Raw genomic sequence first — 19,692 nt, forward strand, 5'->3', positions numbered from 1 at the left:
ATAAAGGATGTTGACTTTATTGACTCACCCTAACACGTTGCCATGGTTAGGAATATCAATGTTTAACCAGTTCTGAGCTCCATTGTCAGGACACAAGTCAGAGCCTAGGACAGGATATGGAAGAGTCTTGTGGGAATGGTGTCGGAACTGATGGAACAGCAATGGCAAGAAGCTACAGTTATTCTCCTTGGATCAGAGATAGGAGGGTGAGCTTTGATGGCTGGGTTCAGAATCATAAAGTATTTCCGTTGGCAAAAGAACAGATTCAGATTTAAGTTAGCTGGCAATCAAAGCACTGGTGACATAAGAGGTAAAGATTTAATACAAGTCAGATGTTGTGAAAAGGAGGTAAAAGCAGACTCACTTGTGACTTTCAATGTGATTTGCTAAATTTTTAAAAAGGCAAATTTCAGGACACTGAGGAAAGACTAGTGGGAGTGGGATTAATCAGAGAGTCCTTTCAGCACTGGAATGATTGACCCTGTTTCTGCATTGCTTATTCAACGTACTGAAACAGCGGAAAAGCTAACAGGAAGGAATCCGTGGTTTCTTCACCCAGCACGACGTCCAAGTTGCTTTATCTATCTTTTAAAAAAACATCTTCGAAAAGAGAGATGTGAATAATTGTGATACCTGCGTACCACCTCACACAAACAAGAGAAAAATCTGCAGTTGCTAGAAATCCAAGTACCCCAATACACATGCATTTACTGATCCATATTATATTCACCTTGAATTCATTTGTCATGAACTATGACCCTTCCACAAAATTAATGCACTACCACCGAGGTTTAATATTAGATTATTAGATCAAATCAGCAGCCTGATACTCCACATAACTTCCCTTTAAGCATTCAGTTCTTGAACCAACTGACACAATACTCATCACTACGTCAGTGTAGCAACACTATGACCAGTTTGCACTACAGTGGACTCCTTGGTTCTATTTGAGGTTTGTAATGCATCAGCTTGTATAATTTATGTTCACCTTATAAATGCTGTGTTTCTAGTGATGTGTGCCTGTGGTGCTGTTGTGTGTTTTTCTTTGCACTTGTGCATATGACACTATATTTGACTTTGACTTTTGAGATTATGTGTAGCCACACTGAGGCCTGGTTCTGCTTTTACAATTTTTGGATGAGAAGGCCACAGATCAGAAGACTTTTCAATTCAGCAATGCTGGTGGTCACTGAACTCTAACGGTGGTATAGTCACCCCAAGACCCTGCCCCTTAAACCTGAACCCATCAATGTCACACCTACTTCTTTGCAGTTTTCTGATTTGGAGAAGTGAATCAAATCGTCATTGTACATGTCCTGAGTGTTGAGGAGGTCACTATATTCCTTCTGGCTCAGGTCCTCTGGATTAATCCCATTTGCCCTCAAGAACTCCTGGTAGGCGACACTGAATGCTTGGCCAATGGACTGGGCTATCAACTGAGCCTGCAGAAAAAGATGTAAGAGATTACACTTAACTAAGAGAATCAAGGCAACTTCCTTGGCACAATTAGGATTGGAATGAAGTTAACAGAAAACTGAGATCAGCACCATGCTTTCTAGTCAATTAGAACATTGCCAGAGTAATTGTTTCCTATTTTTTTAAATATGGCATGAGGTTGTTCAGCCCATTGTGTCTGTGCCTGCTCTCAGCAGATTCCTATCAAGCCCTTTCCAGGTCTCAGCCCCAAACATCAACTGTTTACTCTTTTCCACAATGCTGCCTGACCTGCTGAGTTCCTCAAGCATTTTGTGTGTGTGTTTCCCCTCACTGACTTTCCTTACAATCTATTCTTTCACTCCTGCCTGTTAGCACCTCCCTCACTTTTTCCCCACACCAAGGGCAGCGTACAGAGGCCCAATTAATCCAACCATAAATCGGCCCGGTGCAATGGACGAAGAAAGAGGAACGGCAGAAGGAAATGCATGTGGCCAGAGGGAGAACGTGCAAACTCTGCCCAAACGGTAGCCCAGGCCAGAATTCAACCTGGCTCACTGGAGTGATGAAACAACTGCGTCAGCTGTGGTGCCACAGAACTAAGATTCTCAAGAAGCCTCTCAAATTGCCAATAACCTCAGCTCCCCCTCGGCCCATGATGTCAGTGCTGAGTGACAAAAGAGAGTTTTTTTAAAACACTTACCTTGAATAATTTCACGTGCCAACTGAGCCCTTTGATTATAATTAGGCTTATGGTTAATTCTGAGTGGCTAGATACAGGGTGGGAGTCAGCAAGAGAAAAGAAACGTGGCAAAAGGACGGAACTATTTAGAGAGGAGAAAAAACAACTCTGATGCATCGGGATCTTTGCCACCTGACGCACAACGCCACGTGTTGAGCAGCAGTAAGAAATGCCGCACGGAGATCCCAACTGACCCTGAGAGGGTGGGGATTACTCACTGTGGGAGAAAAGGGAGGAAGGGAGAGGATGTTTCCCAAGGTGGGGGAGTCTAAGACCAGAGGGCACAGCCTCAGGATAGAGGGGCATCCTTTTAGAATGAAAATGAGGAGTCAGACTAGAGGTGAATCTGTAATTCACTGCCTAGTCATTGGGTATATTGAAGGCAGAGGTTAATAGGTTCTTGATTAGTCAGGGTATGAATGGATACGGGGAGGCGGCAGGAGAGTGGGGCTGAGCAGGAAAATGGATCAGCCATGATGAAATGGCGGAGCAGACTCGAGGCACCAAATGGCCTAATTCTGCTCCTATATCTTATGGTCTTGCAGTTTAAGAAAATCATCCTACTGGTTAAACTTAAGACACGGAGAGTTTGGAAGACTAGACAATAGGTTTACTGAAATTAATTCCTGTGCATGTTAATTAATGCACTGTGACTTTCAACCAAACGGCAAGGAAAGGTTCTAAGGAATGGGTGGCACGGAGCTCAGCTAGTAGAACTACCACCCCACAGCACCAGAGACTTGAGTCCAATCCCAACCTGACGTACTGTCTGTGTGGAGTTTGCAGATTCTCCCGTGACCATCTGGGTTTCCCCAAACATCCCAAAGTAGTTCTGGTTGGTATGTTAAATGGCGACTATCAATTGTCCCTAGAGTGAAGGTGAATAGTAAAACCTGGTGGTGGGGGGGGGGGGGGGGGGTGGAGTAGGGAGTAGGGACAAGAGAATGAGCAGACTGTAAACATTTGCCGGCATGGACTCAGTGGGCAAAGGGTCTGGCTCCGTGCTGTGCCTGTGATTCTACGTACCACAAGAGCAATTGCCAAGCCAGAATTGACGCTGAGTCACATATTAGGACTAAGAATTTAGGAAACGTAGTAGGCTTTAATAAGCATTTTAAATGAGAAGTGGGGACGAAAAGGTTTGGGCAAGAATTCCAGAGCTGGAAGAGCTCAGAGATGATGGAGGGTAGGTAATAGAGCTGGTAGAGGTTCACAGAGATATCTAACCCATATGAATGATAGGAACATTGGGCAGTCTTTTTTCCTTGAGCTGTATTTATCCAATTCCCTTTTGTAGGCTTCTACTGAATCTATTTTTGTAGCTTCTAGGCAGTAGGCTCCAAGTTTAAATCACTTGCTGCATAAAAAAGATCTCTCTATGGCTTCTGGTTCCTCTGACAATCCCTTATGTCAGGTTCTTGGAGATTATCAGCCTTCATTCACAGGAAGCACGCTTCTTCCTATTTGCTTCATCTGAAACCGTCACAAACCCTAACACTTTTATCAAACCTCCTCATGATTGAGCTGAAACCTGCAACACAATAATCCAAAAGCAGGAAATGGGATTAGATCAATGAGACAGGCAGAATGGGACAAACTGCCTCCTCCTGAGCCTCAAGTATTCTACGTCAACTTGTCTCAGGGAGAATGACCTACAAAATGGGAACAGAAATTGCTCCCATGATCTCTCCATCCTTCTCTGCTCCGAGTCAGATCTCAGCTTTCCTAACTGTTGGCCACCTCCCTATTTGATCCTGCAATCTCTTGTAACCTGAAAACCTATCACCCAGTCAGCAAGTGCAAAGATTTACAATCCTCACAGAATTGCTCACCTTAGGTTACATTTTATTCTGAAACTGACCCTCCCACAATCCTCTTTTTGATTTCCCCAGCAGGATTATCTATTCAACGTCCATCCTGTCATACCCTCTCAGAATGGTGGCATGTCAAGATCTCCTTTAATTCTTCCAGATCTCAGACCTAATTAATCATTCCTTACTTCTAGGAATCAATTAAACTCCTGTGTATTCCCTCCATGTGAGACATATCCTTCCTTAAACGCCAGAACCGTACATTGTAGAACAAAGTGTGTCAGAAATGTAGAGAGTATTCCATTATTTTGTACGACATCCTCTCTGCAAGGCCAGAATCCTTTTGCTTCCTGCTTACTTAAAAAATCAGGGATTTTTTTGGACCTTTTCCATACCCGCAGAATAATTCCCACTGCACCCTTCCACAAGATCAAAGTACTACATACGTCTTCGGACTCAAAGACATGGCAGATCATCTTGTATTGCCTCTTCCCGTCCTGCGAAGGGTGAGATGCTTCCACGCTGTCCTGGGAATTAGATCGGGGCATGCGGCGACGCGCCATCAGCACCACGATGTTTCCGATATCCGCAATGTACGAAATGGTCCTCAAGGGATGGTCCATCATAGTTTCCTAAGAAAGAGCAGTGAGAGGGTATGAATATCTTACAGTAGCCGCAAGGTTTAAGAAAAGCTATTCGATATAATGTGTCTGAAAAGAGGGTGCTGTCCGAGTTGCATGCCATCTTGGACAATGTCTCCCATCCACTCCATAATGTACTGGTTAGGCACAGGAGTACATTCAGCCAGAGACTCATTCCACCGAGATGTAACACTGAGCATCGTAGGAAGTCATTTCTACCTGTGGCCATCAAACTTTACAACTCCTCCCTCGGAGTGTCAGACACCCTGAGTCAATAGGCTGGTCCTGGAGTTATTTCCACTTGGAATAATTTACTTATTATTATTTAATAATTTATGGTTTTATATTGCTATATTTCTACACTATTCTTGGTTGGTGTGACTGTAACGAAACCCAATTTCCCTCGGGATCAATAAAGTATGTCTGTCTGTCTGTCTGTAAAGAATTTTTGCAGCAATGGGTTATTTTTCTGCTCATTTCCAGCTTGTGACACTTCTCTACATTTATGCAGACAACAAAATGGATTCCTACTATCCAAATCAGGATCACATCTCTAAACGTGCAATCACATGCCAACATGAAACACATGAAGACATGCCTCAACACACTTCATGCCAACCTATGCAAACACTTGGATATACCTAAAATACATTTACATGAAGACTCCTGACATAAAATACTCCAATGCACAGAAAGACACCCTAAAGCAGTCCAACATCAACTACATGTGCACTAACAATTTCCAGCACCCAAAACCAACTGCACATATTCACCTTAAGACCAACTTCATAAGTTCGTGCCTATTCATACTCTCCCGGACACTCTGCTGGCAACTACACAGACATAAACACAGCCCAAAGCCAACTTCAGACACACAACCACCCCCCCCCCCATGCTAACCAAATTCTCACTACGAAACAGACACACAGCAGTCCACCCATCAACAGCCACATCCACCAAAACACCAACTCACACACACACACACACACCACAAAACAGTACAGCTGAAATAAAGACACAATATCCCTACAGTTACTGACAGAAGCCTCACCTCACCCTGGTCCGTAATGCTTCTCGCGCTCACCAGAGAGCGAAAAGCCGCCACGGACTGCAGCGCAGCCACGATTGTACAGGATGAAGACCGCTAGCTAACATCAAGATGCCACATCCTGTCAATCAATAAGCTCACTCAGTGCACTGGCTCATCTGTCAAGCAGCAGAGAGCCAATTAGCCGTCACTCGGCACAGCTATAAATCCCTGCCAGCCGTTCGACGCTGGGCAGTCCAAACAACCAGTTAAGGCTGCATCCTGTCAGATCCATCCAGCACCCCTTAAATGCAAGTAGCAGAACAATCAGCACAACATAAACATCGCTTCCAATTCCAGAACTGCTTGAAGCAGGGACACAGTGGCAGTCTCCCCTTTAACCCAGCCCTGCTGGTCTTCGTCTGAGTGAAGATCTTCTGCTGAATGTTTACCAGAGATTGAGACAGCCCACCTCTGGAGTAATTTTTCAATGTTTCTCACAACTTTGCAAATATCTCCCTCCAGTTACAAATCTCTTTCCACAGGTTGCAAATAAATTTCTTCCATGGGGCAGGAGGTATGGAAACTAACAGGAGAGGGAGTGTTTTTAATAAACTGAGATTTTATTAAAATCACCAGATTTTCAAGCTAACAGTCAGATGGTAAAACAATTACTCTTCCAACCCTTACCTGTGAGTCAGCATTGAGCACTTTAATCCTCTGGGTTGAAATGAAGAGGTCCACTTCCGTCATAGGCTGGGGCTCTCCCTCGGGGGCCTGTGCAAAGAAACAGCAACATGGAAGAGGCCACCACTGCAAACGCACACATAATTAACACAGCTAACTCTGCCTAAGCAATACTAGTGAGCTTTCATTTTGTAAAGGGTATTTTGTACTTGATTTTGATCTCCAAAACAGCGAACAGCCCAATGTTTCACTCATCAAGCAGGTCACAGGAGATGTGTAAAGGTGGGTGGGTGGGGGGGAAGGAAGGCTTGCGAATCCGTGCAGACTCATTGGGCTCGAAAGCCTGCTTCCATGTTTAATGGCTCTCACTCTAGATGAGCAGGATGGGTCGTCAGTGGCAGGATGCTCCAGTGAAAGCAAGTACAGAGAAAGCCAGAGAGCTGCTGCCTCACGTGAACCAGGGTCAACCCTAAACTCAGGTGATGTCTGAGTGGAGTTCACATGTTCTCGGTGACTGTGTGGGTTCCCTCGGCTGCTCCTGTTTTTCTCCTACCTATCAAAGGCATCTTTTAATTTGTTTCAGAACTGGCAATTGCCAAGTTGGTGTCCCAGGTAACTGGCAGAACCTAGGAGGGAGATGATGGGAACGTGGGGAGAAAATAAATGAAAGCAACACATGTAGATGCTGGAGGGTCAGCGGGTCAGACATCTCTACGGAGGGTCAGCGGGTCAGACATCTCTACGGAGGGTCAGCGGGTCAGACATCCCTACGGAGGGTCAGCGGGTCAGACATCTCCACGGAGGGTCAGCGGTTAGACAACCCTACGGAGGGTCAGCGGGTCAGACATCTCTACGGATGGTCAGACATCCCTACGGAGGGTCAGCGGGTCAGACATCTCCACGGAGGGTCAGCGGGTCAGACATCCCTACGGAGGGTCAGCGGGTCAGACATCTCCACGGAGGGTCAACGGGTCAGACATTTCAATGGAGGGTCAGTGGGTCAGACATTTCAATGGAGGGTCAGTGGGTCAGACATCTCTATGGAGGGTCAGCGGGTCAGACATCTCTACGGAGGGTCAGCGGGTCAGACATCTCTACGGAGGGTCAGTGGGTCAGACATCTCTACGGAGGGTCAGTGGGTCAGACATTCCTATGGAGGGTCAGCGGGTCAGACACCTCTACGGAGGGTCAGCGGGTCAGACATCTCCACGGAGGGTCAGCGGGTCAGACATCTCACGGAGGGTCAGCGGGTCAGACATCTCTACGGAGGGGCAGTGGGTCAGACATTTCTACGGAGGGTCAGCGGGTCAGACATCTCCACGGAGGGTCAGCGGGTCAGACATCTCCACGGAGGGTCAGCGGGTTAGACATCTCTACGGATGGTCAGACATCCCTACGGAGGGTCAACGGGTCAAACATCTCCACGGAGGGTAAGCGGGTCAGACATCTCCACGGAGGGTCAGCGGATCAGACATCTCTACGGAGGGTCAGCGGATCAGACATCTCTACGGAGGGTCAGCGGGTCAGACATCTCTACGGAGGGTCAGCGGGTCAGACATCTCCACGGATGGTCAGCGGGTCAGACATCTCTACGGAGGGCTGCAGGTCAGACATCTCTACGGAGGGGCAGTGGGTCAGACATTTCTACGTAGGGTCAGCGGGTCAGACATCTCACGGAGTGTCAGCGGGTCAGACATCTCTACGGAGGGTCAGCGGGTCAGACATGCCTACGGAGGGTCAGCGGGTCAGACATCCCAACGGAGGGTCAGCGGGTTAGACATCTCTACGGAGGGTCAGACATCCCTACGGAGGGTCAGCGGGTCAGACATCCCTACGGAGGGTCAGCGGGTCAGACATCTCTACGGAGGGTCTGCGGGTCAGACATCTCTACGGAGGGTCAGCGGGTCAGACATCCCTACGGAGGGTCAGTGGGTTAGACATCTCTACGGAGGATCAGACATCCCTATGGAGGGTCAGCGGGTCAGACATCTCTACGGAGGGTCAGCGGGTCAGACATCTCTACGGATGGTCAGACATCCCCATGGAGGGTCAGCGGGTCAGACATCTCCACGGAGGGTCAGCGGATCAGACATCTCCACGGAGGGTCAGCGGGTCAGACATCTCTACGGAGGGTCAGCGGGTCAGACATCTCTACGGAGGGTCAGCGGGTCAGACATCTCTACGGAGGGTCAGCGGGTCAGACATTTTCAATGGAGGGTCAGTGGGTCAGACATCTCTACGGAGGGTCAGACATCTCTACGGAGGGTGAGCGGGTCAGACATCTCTACGGAGGGTCAGCGGGTCAGACATCTCTACGGAGGGTCAGACATCTCTACGGAGGGTCAGCGGGTCAGACATCTCTACGGAGTGTCAGCGGGTCAGACATCTCTACGGAGTGTCAGCGGGTCAGACATCTCTACGGAGGGTCAGCCGGTCAGACATCTCTACGGAGGGTCAGCCGGTCAGACATCTCTACGGAGGGTCAGCGGGTCAGACATCTCCACAGATGGTCAGCGGGTCAGACATCTCTACGGAGGGTCAGCGGGTCAGACATCTCCACGGAGGGTCAGCGGGTCAGACATTTCAATGGAGGGTCAGTGGGTCAGACATCTCTACGGAGGGTCAGCGGGTCAGACATCCCTACGGAGGGACAGTGGGTTAGACATCTCTATGGAGGATCAGACATCCCTACGGAGGGTCAGCGGGTCAGACATCCCTACGGAGGGTCAGCGGGTCAGACATCTCTACGGAGGGTCAGCGGGTCAGACATCTCTACGGAGGGTCAGCGGGTCAGACATCCCTACGGAGGGTCAGCGGGTTAGACATCTCTATGGAGGATCAGACATCCCTACGGAGGGTCAGCGGGTCAGACATCCCTACGGAGGGTCAGCGGGTCAGACATCTCTACGGAGGGTCAGCGGGTCAGACATCTCTACGGAGGGTCAGCGGGTCAGACATCCCTACGGAGGGTCAGCGGGTTAGACATCTCTACGGAGGACCAGACATCCCTACAGAGGGTCAGCGGGTCAGACATCCCTACGGAGGGTCAGCGGGTCAGACATCTCCACGGAGGGTCAGCGGGTCAGACATCTCCACGGAGGGTCAGCGGATCAGACATCTCTACGGAGGGTCAGCGGGTCAGACATCTCTACGGAGGGTCAGCGGGTCAGACATCTCTACGTTGGGTCAGCAGATAAGACATCCCTACGGAGGGTCAGCGGGTAAGACATCTCCACGGAGGGTCAGCGGGTCAGACATCTCCACGGAGGGTCAGCGGGTCAGACATCTCTACGGAGGGTCAGCGGGTCAGACATCTCTACGGAGGGTCTGCGGGTCAGACATTTCTACGGAAGGGCAATGGGTCAGACATTTCTACGGAGGGTCAGCGGGTCAGACATCCCTACGGAGGGTCAGCGGGTCAGACATCTCTACGGAGGGTCTGCGGGTCAGACATCTCTACGGAGGGTCAGCGGGTCAGACATCCCTACTGAGGGTCAGCGGGTCAGACATCTCTACGGAGGGTCAGCGGGTCAGACATCCCTACGGAGGGTCAGCGGGTCAGACATCTGTACGGATGGTCAGACATCCCCACGGAGGGTCAGCGGGTCAGACATCTCCACGGAGGGTCAGCGGGTCAGACATCTCCACGGAGGGTCAGCGGGTCAGACATCTCTACGGAGGGTCAGCGGGTCAGACATTTTCAATGGAGGGTCAGTGGGTCAGACATCTCTACGGAGGGTCAGACATCTCTACGGAGGGTGAGCGGGTCAGACATCTCTACGGAGGGTCAGTGGGTCAGACATTCCTATGGAGGGTCAGCGGGTCAGACATCTCTACGGAATGTCAGTGGGTCAGACATCTCTACGGAGGGTCAGCCGGTCAGACATCTCTACGGAGGGTCAGCGGGTCAGACATCTCCACGGATGGTCAGCGGGTCAGACATCTCTACGGAGGGTCAGCGGGTCAGACATCTCCACGGAGGGTCAGCGGGTCAGACATTTCAATGGAGGGTCAGTGGGTCAGACATCTCCACTGAGGGTCAGCGGGTCAGACATCTCTACGGAGGGTCAGCGGGTCAGACATTTCAATGGAGGGTCAGTGGGTCGGGCATTTCAATGGGCAGTCTACATCTCTATGGAGGAACACAGACTGTTCACATCTCTCTGGAGGGACGCGGACAGCCCACATCTCTCTGGAGGGAAGTGGACAGCCCACATCTCTCTGGATGGAAGTGGACAGCCCACATCTCTCTGGATGGAAGTGGACAGCCCACATCTCTCTGGAGGGAAGTGGCAGTCCACATCTCTCTGGAGGGAAGTGGCAGTCCACATCTCTCTGGAGGGACGCGGACAGCCCACATCTCTCTGGAGGAAAGCGGACAGCCCACATCTCTCTGGAGGGACGCGGACAGCCCACATCTCTCTGGAGGGACGCGGACAGCCCACATCTCTCTGGAGGGACGCGGACAGCCCACATCTCTCTGGAGGGACGCGGACAGCCCACATCTCTCTGGAGGGACGCGGACAGCCCACATCTCTCTGGAGGGACGCGGACAGCCCACATCTCTATGGGGGGACGTGGACAGCCCACATCTCTCTGGAGGGACGCGGACAGCCCACATCTCTCTGGAGGGACGCGGACAGCCCACATCTCTCTGGGGGGACGTGGACAGCCCACATCTCTATGGGGGGACGTGGACAGCCCACATCTCTCTGGGGGGACGTGGACAGCCCACATCTCTATGGGGGGACGTGGACAGCCCACATCTCTCTGGAGGGACGCGGACAGCCCACATCTCTATGGGGGGACGTGGACAGCCCACATCTCTCTGGGGGGACGTGGACAGCCCACATCTCTCTGGACGGCTGTGGACATTTCAGGTTGAGGCCCATTTATCAGAAATCCAGTGAATGTTTTCAATCTGAAACACTGAATGTTCATTTCCCTCCTAAGATGCTGCCGAGTTCCTTCAGCACCTACAGGCGTTGCTCCACATTTCCAGCATCTGCAGTCTGGGGCCTCCAGAATTACACGGGTGAGTGTAAGTAGATGCTCAATGGTTGGTATGGACTTTGCTGGATCGCTCTAAAGCCACCTGCTGGACTGTGAATTAACAGTGCATACGGACAACAATTTGATGGCTTTCTTGCTCTAGATCTGTGCCATTGCTTGGATAGCACAAACCTTCAGTTGGCATGGCAATTTCTTACTGGCATCCAGTGTCCATACAGAATAGTGAGTGAACAAATTTAACAAGGTTTGCAGGGATAACCTTAAATGGATAGTTTGTATTGCTTACAGTTCATCATCGAATACAGATTACCGAAAATATATATACCCTAGCTGACTCTCTGACCTCAGCAGGTTTTTGTTGGATCACAGAGATAGAATAGTGAGAGGCCTCCAGGTTCCCATTTGGCCTTCTGACTCCATCAAGATCTATTTTTAATGTCACACACCCTCGTTCTGGACTGTATCTGTAGCAATTTTACTGCATGGATCGACGACAGCATTCCTAGACTGGCAGTTTGCACTTTCTACAAAATAGCTGCTCTGCAAACTTGGCAGAAATCAACCCTTGATCTGCATAGAGAGAGGGAGATTGGAATCAGTCTGCAATCCAATAAATAGCTTGTGCATTTCAAGCCTGATTAATGCCGAATTAATGCACAAAACGTAGAAAACAGAATGCCAGATTCTTAATTTATTTCTAGGAATAAAGAGGAGCGCAGGTAGCTTAAGATGTTGCATTTACATGACAATATCTAGGTGCCTTGGTTAGTTTGTAGTACTAGGGGTGTGTGACGCATCCACTGACAGATGGAAGAACTCAGTAAACGAACAACCTTGCAGATTACACAGGGGAGGAGGCTGTGCAGCACAACAATCCACTCCAACAATCAATGAAATTATGGCTAATTTGTGACCTAAATCCATCTACATGCTTGGGTTCATTACAACAAACTTGGCCTGCAACAGTCTATTGGGTATCCTTAAAGATATTAATCATCTACTGCTTTTTATGGGGAAGAGGTCTCTACTTCTCACATGCTTCATAGAAAGTTTTTCCAAACTGCTCCCCTGATTATTCTAACTCTAACTTTAGGGGTTTAATCACTTCTCTGGATTCCTGCACCAGAAGAGAAATTTTCACTGTCCATCTACCTTACTGAACTCCCCCCTAAATCCTAATATCCACGATTAAATTGGTCTTTAACTATCTCAGTTCTAGGAAATGCAAATTTAATGTACATAATTATGCCTTGCTGTTTAACCCATTTGCATTCACTGTGCAGAGGCAAATTTTCTCTCCAGATTTTCTACCAGATGGCAATGGGCTGAAGAATAAAACATACACACTGGAGAAGATGCAAAGTAACATTCATTGCAATGAAGGTGTAAGAGACTACAGATGCTGAAACCTGGAGCAACAAACAAGATGCGGGAGGAACTCTCCGTGGAAGGAAAGGAATTGTTGTGCTTTGGGTTGAATCCTGACACTGAATTCCTCCAGCAGATTGCTTGTTAATTATGATGATGCTGATGATGAGATAAATATAATGCTCATGTGGAAGCTGCAGCTGAGATTTTGCTCCAGAGAAAAAAAAAACGATCCCATCATCTCTTCCCGGCTACAAATCCTTCTTTTCATCCTTTGGGCTGAGGGGACAACCCTGTTCAGGAAGGATGGGTTGGCATTCTTTGGGATTTAGGGAAATGAGTTGTAACCTTACTGTAACACAGAAGATTCTAAGGGGGCATGACATGGGAGGTGTGAGATGTTTTCACTGGTAGGCGAGACTCAAGCAAGGGGCACACAGTTTCAAAGGGCTGGTCGGTAAAACAGAAGCAAGTGAAATATCTTCTCATAAGGTAGCGAACTGAGAAAATTCACTACCTCAGAGTTGAGGAGGTTAGTTCATTAGAAGTATCTGAAGTGGACTTATATCAATATTTGAAAGATCTAGAAACTGAGGACTATTGGAAACTGACACAGCACAGATCATATTGAATGGTGGGGTCAGCTTGAGGGGCCTGTTGATAAACTATGGCTCCTAATTTTTTGCTTTTCTCGTGTTCTTTCCTCATTCTTATTGATCTTTTGCTTATATAAAGCCTCACTAAATGACACCTGGAGCACTGAATGCAGTTCAACTCATCACAGGATACATTTGTCGGCCTTGGAGGATGTGGACTGTGGATTTACTGGGATGATACCTGGACCCCAAAGGTTACAGATTCAAGATCTAACAAAGCAGTGTGGGCATAAGTTTATGAAGTTTTCAAGATTTTAAGACTGAGTGACAAGGCAGTTACAAACTCTAACCGGAGGAGCAACACACACAAAATGCAGGTGGAACACAGCAGGCCTGGCAGCATCTATAGGAAGAACCATTGTCGACTTTTCCGGCCGAGATCCTTCGTCATGCTGCCTGGCCTGCTGTGTTCCACCAGCATTTTGTGTGTGTTGCTTGAAATTCCAGCGTCTGCAGATTTCCTAGTGTTTGCTTTCTAACTGGGGGAGTCTAGGATGAGGGGGTGGAGTCTAAAATTTGAGCCAGGCCTTTCTGAACTAAAGTCTGGAAGCAGTTCTGCACTGAGGAGGTGATGGGGGGAGTCAAACTCTCTTCTGCAAGTGAAGCAGGGTCAACCTTAAACCTGCGAGATAGATGTTTTGTTAACCAAAGGCATGAAGGAATAGGAGCTAAGATACACTTGTGAAGATACTGTAGGTCAGAAAAGGAATACAGCCTTCTGTTCCTACAGTGCTTTTGAATTATGTATGCTTTTTGCTCAGACCAATCCTGATCATTTCTCAGTGCAATACATCGCCACTGCCTTAGGCAGATTTGATGTTATTTTAAAACATCGCATTACAAAAATATTATCCCCATCAAACATGCAGTTTTAATCAAAATTCCATGCCAGATTAGTGTGGAAAAACAGACAGTACTATGTTAATTGATAAACCCAACACAAAGCTTTCAATTTTACTGGGGGTGGTGCTGAGAAAATGGGGTAAAGTCAAATAGTTCAGCAATTCATCTCACATGTAGCTGGAAGCTGCCAAGAACAAAAGCAGGAGGGTAATGATTACTTTGCCAAAGCACTAACAAACTCCAAATTAAACTAACGCAGCAAAAATACAGCAGAGCTCTGAAAATAAAGGACAAATTTTACATTCTAGAAAGCAACACATACATTTTCTGCATCCAGCATCCAGCATGTAGAAGAGAAAGCGCCCAAGTTGGGCGGTAAGGGCAAAGTCAATGATTTACGAGCAGATATTGCTTTAAAAAAGAGTAGTATGCTTGGCCGAAATGTTGCATCAACTCTAGATAGAACTAATTCCAGTCAGAACACTGTAGTCATCTAAATGGTACCATGGTCCCATCAAAAGTGAAACAGAAATGGTTGGATGTAGGAAAGGAGCATGGGTCTGAACCACTTCATTCCAGTCCGACTTGAGAAAGAGCAGTAGCTGATTGTAGGCCTTGCAAGAGAATGCAAAGTCCTAGGATACTTCCTCCAAGGGTTGTACCCAGTAGGCAAACAGAATAGTGGTTGAACAATCACTGGTGGACCTCACTTGATCAGAAGAACTGCGAGAAAAGTCAGGGACAGGGAGGGGATGACCAAGGCCAAGAGGGACTAGACACAGCAGGACTTACTGGATGTAGAAAATCAGACACAAAGAAGTTAGCTGGCAAAGTCTAGTAAGTTAAAAGAAAATGCAACTCGCGAGAAACAGATGAAAGAGGCGCAAAACGTGGGCTACTGCACCTTCTTCCGGTTTTTGGCCATTTTCTGGGCCATCTGTGTGCCATGGAATAGACAAAAGATAGGAGAATAGTTAGCACAAAACTGCAAGAGGCAAATGCTGGAAAACATTCACAAAATACAGCAGTTTGCTTAGCGCACAAGTTGGATGGGACCTGTGAACAAGATCAATAACAGAAACGCTAGCAAATCATTCGGTAACTCTTCTGGGATAACTGACAGAAGAGAATGATGTTGTTTCCTTTACAGGCATTTTTAAAAATGGGGGATATCGACAGGATCAACAGAGAGATTAAAAAAAACTTTGATTTATGATGAAAAAGCCAATCACATGTCACATTTACTGCAACGTCAAAAATAATCCCCCAAATTATCTGACATTATATAAGATTACATCTGTCTCAATACGTTGCACTATCAAGAAAAAAGCCATGGAAGAAAATCTGAGTGTATGGAGCATTGTCACAGTGACGGTAAGTGGAATTTACAGAAATAAATCCGCCTTCCAGCCCCAGTTCCCCCAGTGTTAATGCTGCACACAAAACTACTCCTACGTCTCATCACCTTGTTCATCTATTCATTTCTCATGTTTATTCAGCTTCCCCTTAAAAGTATCTCTGCAATCTGTCTCAACCACTCCTTGTGAGACAAGAGTTTCAGATTTGCATGCACCACTCTCTGGGGCAAAGAAATTCTCCTGAATCCCTACTTGATTTACTGGTGAAAATCTATATTAACAGCTTCTTAAATCTTAATCCCACAGTAAAGTATTTGGTGGGAAAGATATCTATCAGCGTAAACTTTAGCTAAAGAGGTGTGACCTAACTTGTTCAGTCCATTTTGATTAATAAACTTCATATTTCAGAATCAGCCTTGGAAATCATTTTGACTCTGATCCATTCTCTCTGTACATCCTTTTAATAACACCAGAACTGCTCACAGCCCTTTACACATTGTCACAACTGTGGATGTGATGATGAGAGGCTGGAGCAAGGTTGTGTGCATAATCGTCACCAATAAGGAACTGCCCTCACAATGTCAGAAGGTTAAGAATGCTATGGAAAATAGATCAGTCTGTGGTTAAAATAATTCAAATGCAGAAGGAACAATTTCAAGATTGAACATAAAACTCGTCCACATAAAATGGGATCAAATATTGGTTGGAAAAGCTGCAGTTCGGGGCTTTAACAAAGGGATAGACTACACAAGGGAAGAATCTGAATAGGACAACCGGACACTTTTAAGGGGATAAACATACCGGAGTGAACAGTACACTGAGAGGCCTGTAGGAAGTGGATGGCTCTACAGGGGCAAAAAGTAGGGGAACTAAATTCAAACAGAGATCAAAGCAAAGCAGGATGTCAGTAAAAGTGAAAACTAGGTAATGGTAGGAAGTTCAGAGGGGAGGAAGAACAGGGAATAAGAGGCAAAGAATATGAGAGGAGATTGGCAGTAAACCAAGGGTCTCTGCTTATGTAGACAGACTGGAGAAAATGGCATGGTTCTCACTGGAAAAGAGGAATCTATTTAAAACCATGTAAAAGTAAAAGGAGGAAGCTATTCCCATTGCTAGAGGGATCAATAACCAGGGACTTAGAAAGAAAGCGACTGGCAAAAGGACCAAAAGCAACTTTTAAAAAATAACTTTTTTTTAAAAACCCAGTGAGTGATTTGGGTCTGGATGGCATTGCAGGAAGTGCTGGAGGCAGATTCAATTGAGATATTGGCAAGGAAATTTAAAAGTTATTGAAAGAAGGAAAAAGTGCAAGTCTCGTGGAAGTGTGCAAAGGAATGGGACTAACTGGAGTGCTTCTGTGTACATCCTGCTCTCTTCCACAGGAAGTACTGTAAGCTGTGATTCTGGAGACAGATTTAACAAAACAGAGAAATGCATCATAGCTTATTTTTTATTTTAAGATTTTATTAATCCCTTCAGTTATTTTCAGTAATATGTGGTACCCAAACTCCGAACTCCATTCATTTTTCCATTTTAGACTCTGGTTGTCCAAAGAGAGTGTCTCACACTGACCTAGACCAGAACCCATTTGACAAAGCTTGGTGGTCTAAGGTCATGGGTCCTATCAGGCAAGCAAGTTCCTCAAAACACTTGTCTGTATTACGCACTTTGACTAATGCCTGTGTGAAAATGCCTTTCATATCTATCACCCAGCCCAGAGGTTTCTCCTGAATTCTCTATTAGATTGACTGACAACCATCATATGTTCATGTATATAGGCATGTCTATTAAAAAGCTTTCTTTCAAAACTGACCAAGACACTTTAGTTTGTATAAGGTAAAAATAATTTGAGGAATACTTATTAGTTTGGATTTAAAATGTGAAAATAATTAGGAAATTAAAAAAATCTGTTGGAGAAGACTAACGAAGGATGATTTTGTGACAGTAATCTTAATTGATGAAATTCCATACTGCAAGACAGCAAATCTGAGATGACAATTTAAGGCAGAATACAAGACATATTCACTACTACTTTGTACATTTGATGTAGATAAGCATGGATGGATTTCTGCTTTCTGAAATCTCAGGACTATCAGCATTAAATTGAGATTTAAAAGCATCTTAATGTTTCCAATTTCTGACATTTTATTTCTTCCTGTATCTTAATCCAATCTTTTTTTCCTATTTCTTTTTCAGTCTGTTCTGATTAATTCACCCACTTTCCCTCTCAGTCTCCAATCGGTTTGCTTCTCAATCCTTGGTTAGGAAACAGAGCCAATACTACAAGCCTCCTTTCCTACAGTACATTGAGATAGGCTTCTGCTCCCAGCTCAATACATGTATTGACTTGATAAGCCGGGGGGGGGGGGGGAGGTGGGGGGGGGGGGGTGGAGGGAATCAACAATCAGGCAGACGGAGCTGATGCATTTTCCAAAAGCTCAAGTGTAAGATTTGATTGGATACAATGGGCTTGAATATTGTTACACTGAATTATTTAGTCTAATCCTATTGATACAAGCATGCATAACTTACTACAGGTTATCCCTGGGTAATGAAACATTCTGTTCTTGTCCAGAAATCAATTTTGGGCACGAATTGGAAAATACACAAAAATCAGTCACTATACCTTCACAGTATGAACAGCATCAAAAGCATACAAGAGTTTATGAAAAAAGTGGAGAGGGAGAGAATAAATAAGTTCTGCCATTCGCAAGAAGTAATGACATAAATATATTGGATTTTTCCATTTAATGTTGTTATGGGAGTTTGTTCGAATGTAGGGGTGTCCACTTAACCAAGGCTTTCATAAGCCAGGGGTGGCCAGTATTGATCCACGGCCTGAAAATTACAAAGGATTTTGAAAGGGGAGACAGAAAGATGAAGAGAAGGATGTTCAACTTTCTGACAAGACAGAAGGATATTCAGCCTTGTCATTCAGTTTCCAGTCACTGAGGAAAAGGTGTGACAGATGGAAAGCACGCCCCATACAGCAGAGCTTGAATCTTTAAAACACCTCAGGGAGAAATTTTGACATTTTAATAAATCCTCATTGAGGTTAAAACCCAAGTTAAACACATACTTGACTTTCCCGTAATTAATGACTTTGGGGATTTAATCTTTCAAGTTTCTGTGAAATATTAGCCAAAACCTGAACCAGATCTCCCTGCATGCTAATGTAAAGTATTTATAGAGAACTTGACTGTGTAGGAGTAATGAGATCTCCCGGGCTATCAACCAGGGAAACAAGGGAGGATTATTTAAAGATTCAGCGACCAAGTAGAGTTATTCTCCAAAGATTATATGACTGGATTTTCAGCAGTTGAATTGGCATGAAATTGCTCACTTACCTCAAATCTGAATGTAAACTTCCTAGAACATCAAAGTCAAAGCATCTAATCACTAGGTGGCATGTATTTGAAGTTAATTGTGAAAAAAAAAAGCATATACCCTTCTGGACAGAGGTGTGTTCCAAATTAAAGTAACTTGTTTTAATTCTCAAGATGAAGACAGAATGCGACAGAGACAATGAATGTGTCCGGGACACTGGATACAACTGAACACAATCTGGGGGAAAGAGAAAGATAGAGAGTGTCCAGGCAAGAAGAGGAGAGGGAATGAGAAAGGTCAGGGGTGATAGTTTTCAATCAGCCATCCCCACCAGTGGTGAAACAGTCTTGTGAAGGGCAGTGAACGATATCCAGTGGGACCCCAAATGGGATGAGGTCATCACCTTGATTCTGCTGACTGCTTCCTGCGCCTGCATCATCCGTACATTTTTGGACGGGGTTTTGTCAGACAGCAACTGGGTGGAGCCCAGGTAGTTGGCCGCAAAGATGATGCCATCGATTAGATCCTCTGGGTCACAGGGTCCAGGGACTACAGGAGAGAAAACAAACATGTCTGGAGTCTCCGGTAAAAACTGTCACAGGCAAGGAAGTTGACAGGTATCTCAAGGATGGGTAGTGGGTTTGCTGTTTTCTGCCACATTCTGGGAACTATCATCAGTATCTCTGCATTGTTTTCAGAGCTTTTCTGACCTATGCTCTACCCCACCCCCCAATTTTATTTTTAATACAACTAGTGAACTGAAGTGCTGTAAGAAATATACATTT

General features: G+C 46.2%; 1 protein-coding gene across 8 annotated transcripts in view; it reads right to left on the reverse strand.

The window, feature by feature from the left end:
• LOC140729106 (amyloid-beta A4 precursor protein-binding family A member 1-like) overlaps window positions 1-19,692 on the reverse strand; it is a 174,307-nt gene that overhangs the window by 25,501 nt on the left and 129,114 nt on the right. For 7 of the 8 annotated variants that reach the window (XM_073048511.1, XM_073048504.1, XM_073048509.1 and 4 more), the window contains 5 exons: window positions 19,311-19,456; window positions 15,127-15,159; window positions 6,346-6,432; window positions 4,434-4,619; window positions 1,263-1,442 (listed from right to left, as the gene is read on the reverse strand). In XM_073048511.1, the coding sequence (XP_072904612.1) occupies window positions 1,263-1,442; window positions 4,434-4,619; window positions 6,346-6,432; window positions 15,127-15,159; window positions 19,311-19,456 (632 nt within the window). The remainder of the gene's footprint in view (window positions 1-1,262; window positions 1,443-4,433; window positions 4,620-6,345; window positions 6,433-15,126; window positions 15,160-19,310; window positions 19,457-19,692) is intronic. The other variant, XM_073048512.1, reaches the window with a different exon arrangement.

Source organism: Hemitrygon akajei, chromosome 6, assembly GCF_048418815.1.
Source record: "Hemitrygon akajei chromosome 6, sHemAka1.3, whole genome shotgun sequence".
Lineage (NCBI taxonomy): Eukaryota > Metazoa > Chordata > Chondrichthyes > Myliobatiformes > Dasyatidae > Hemitrygon > Hemitrygon akajei.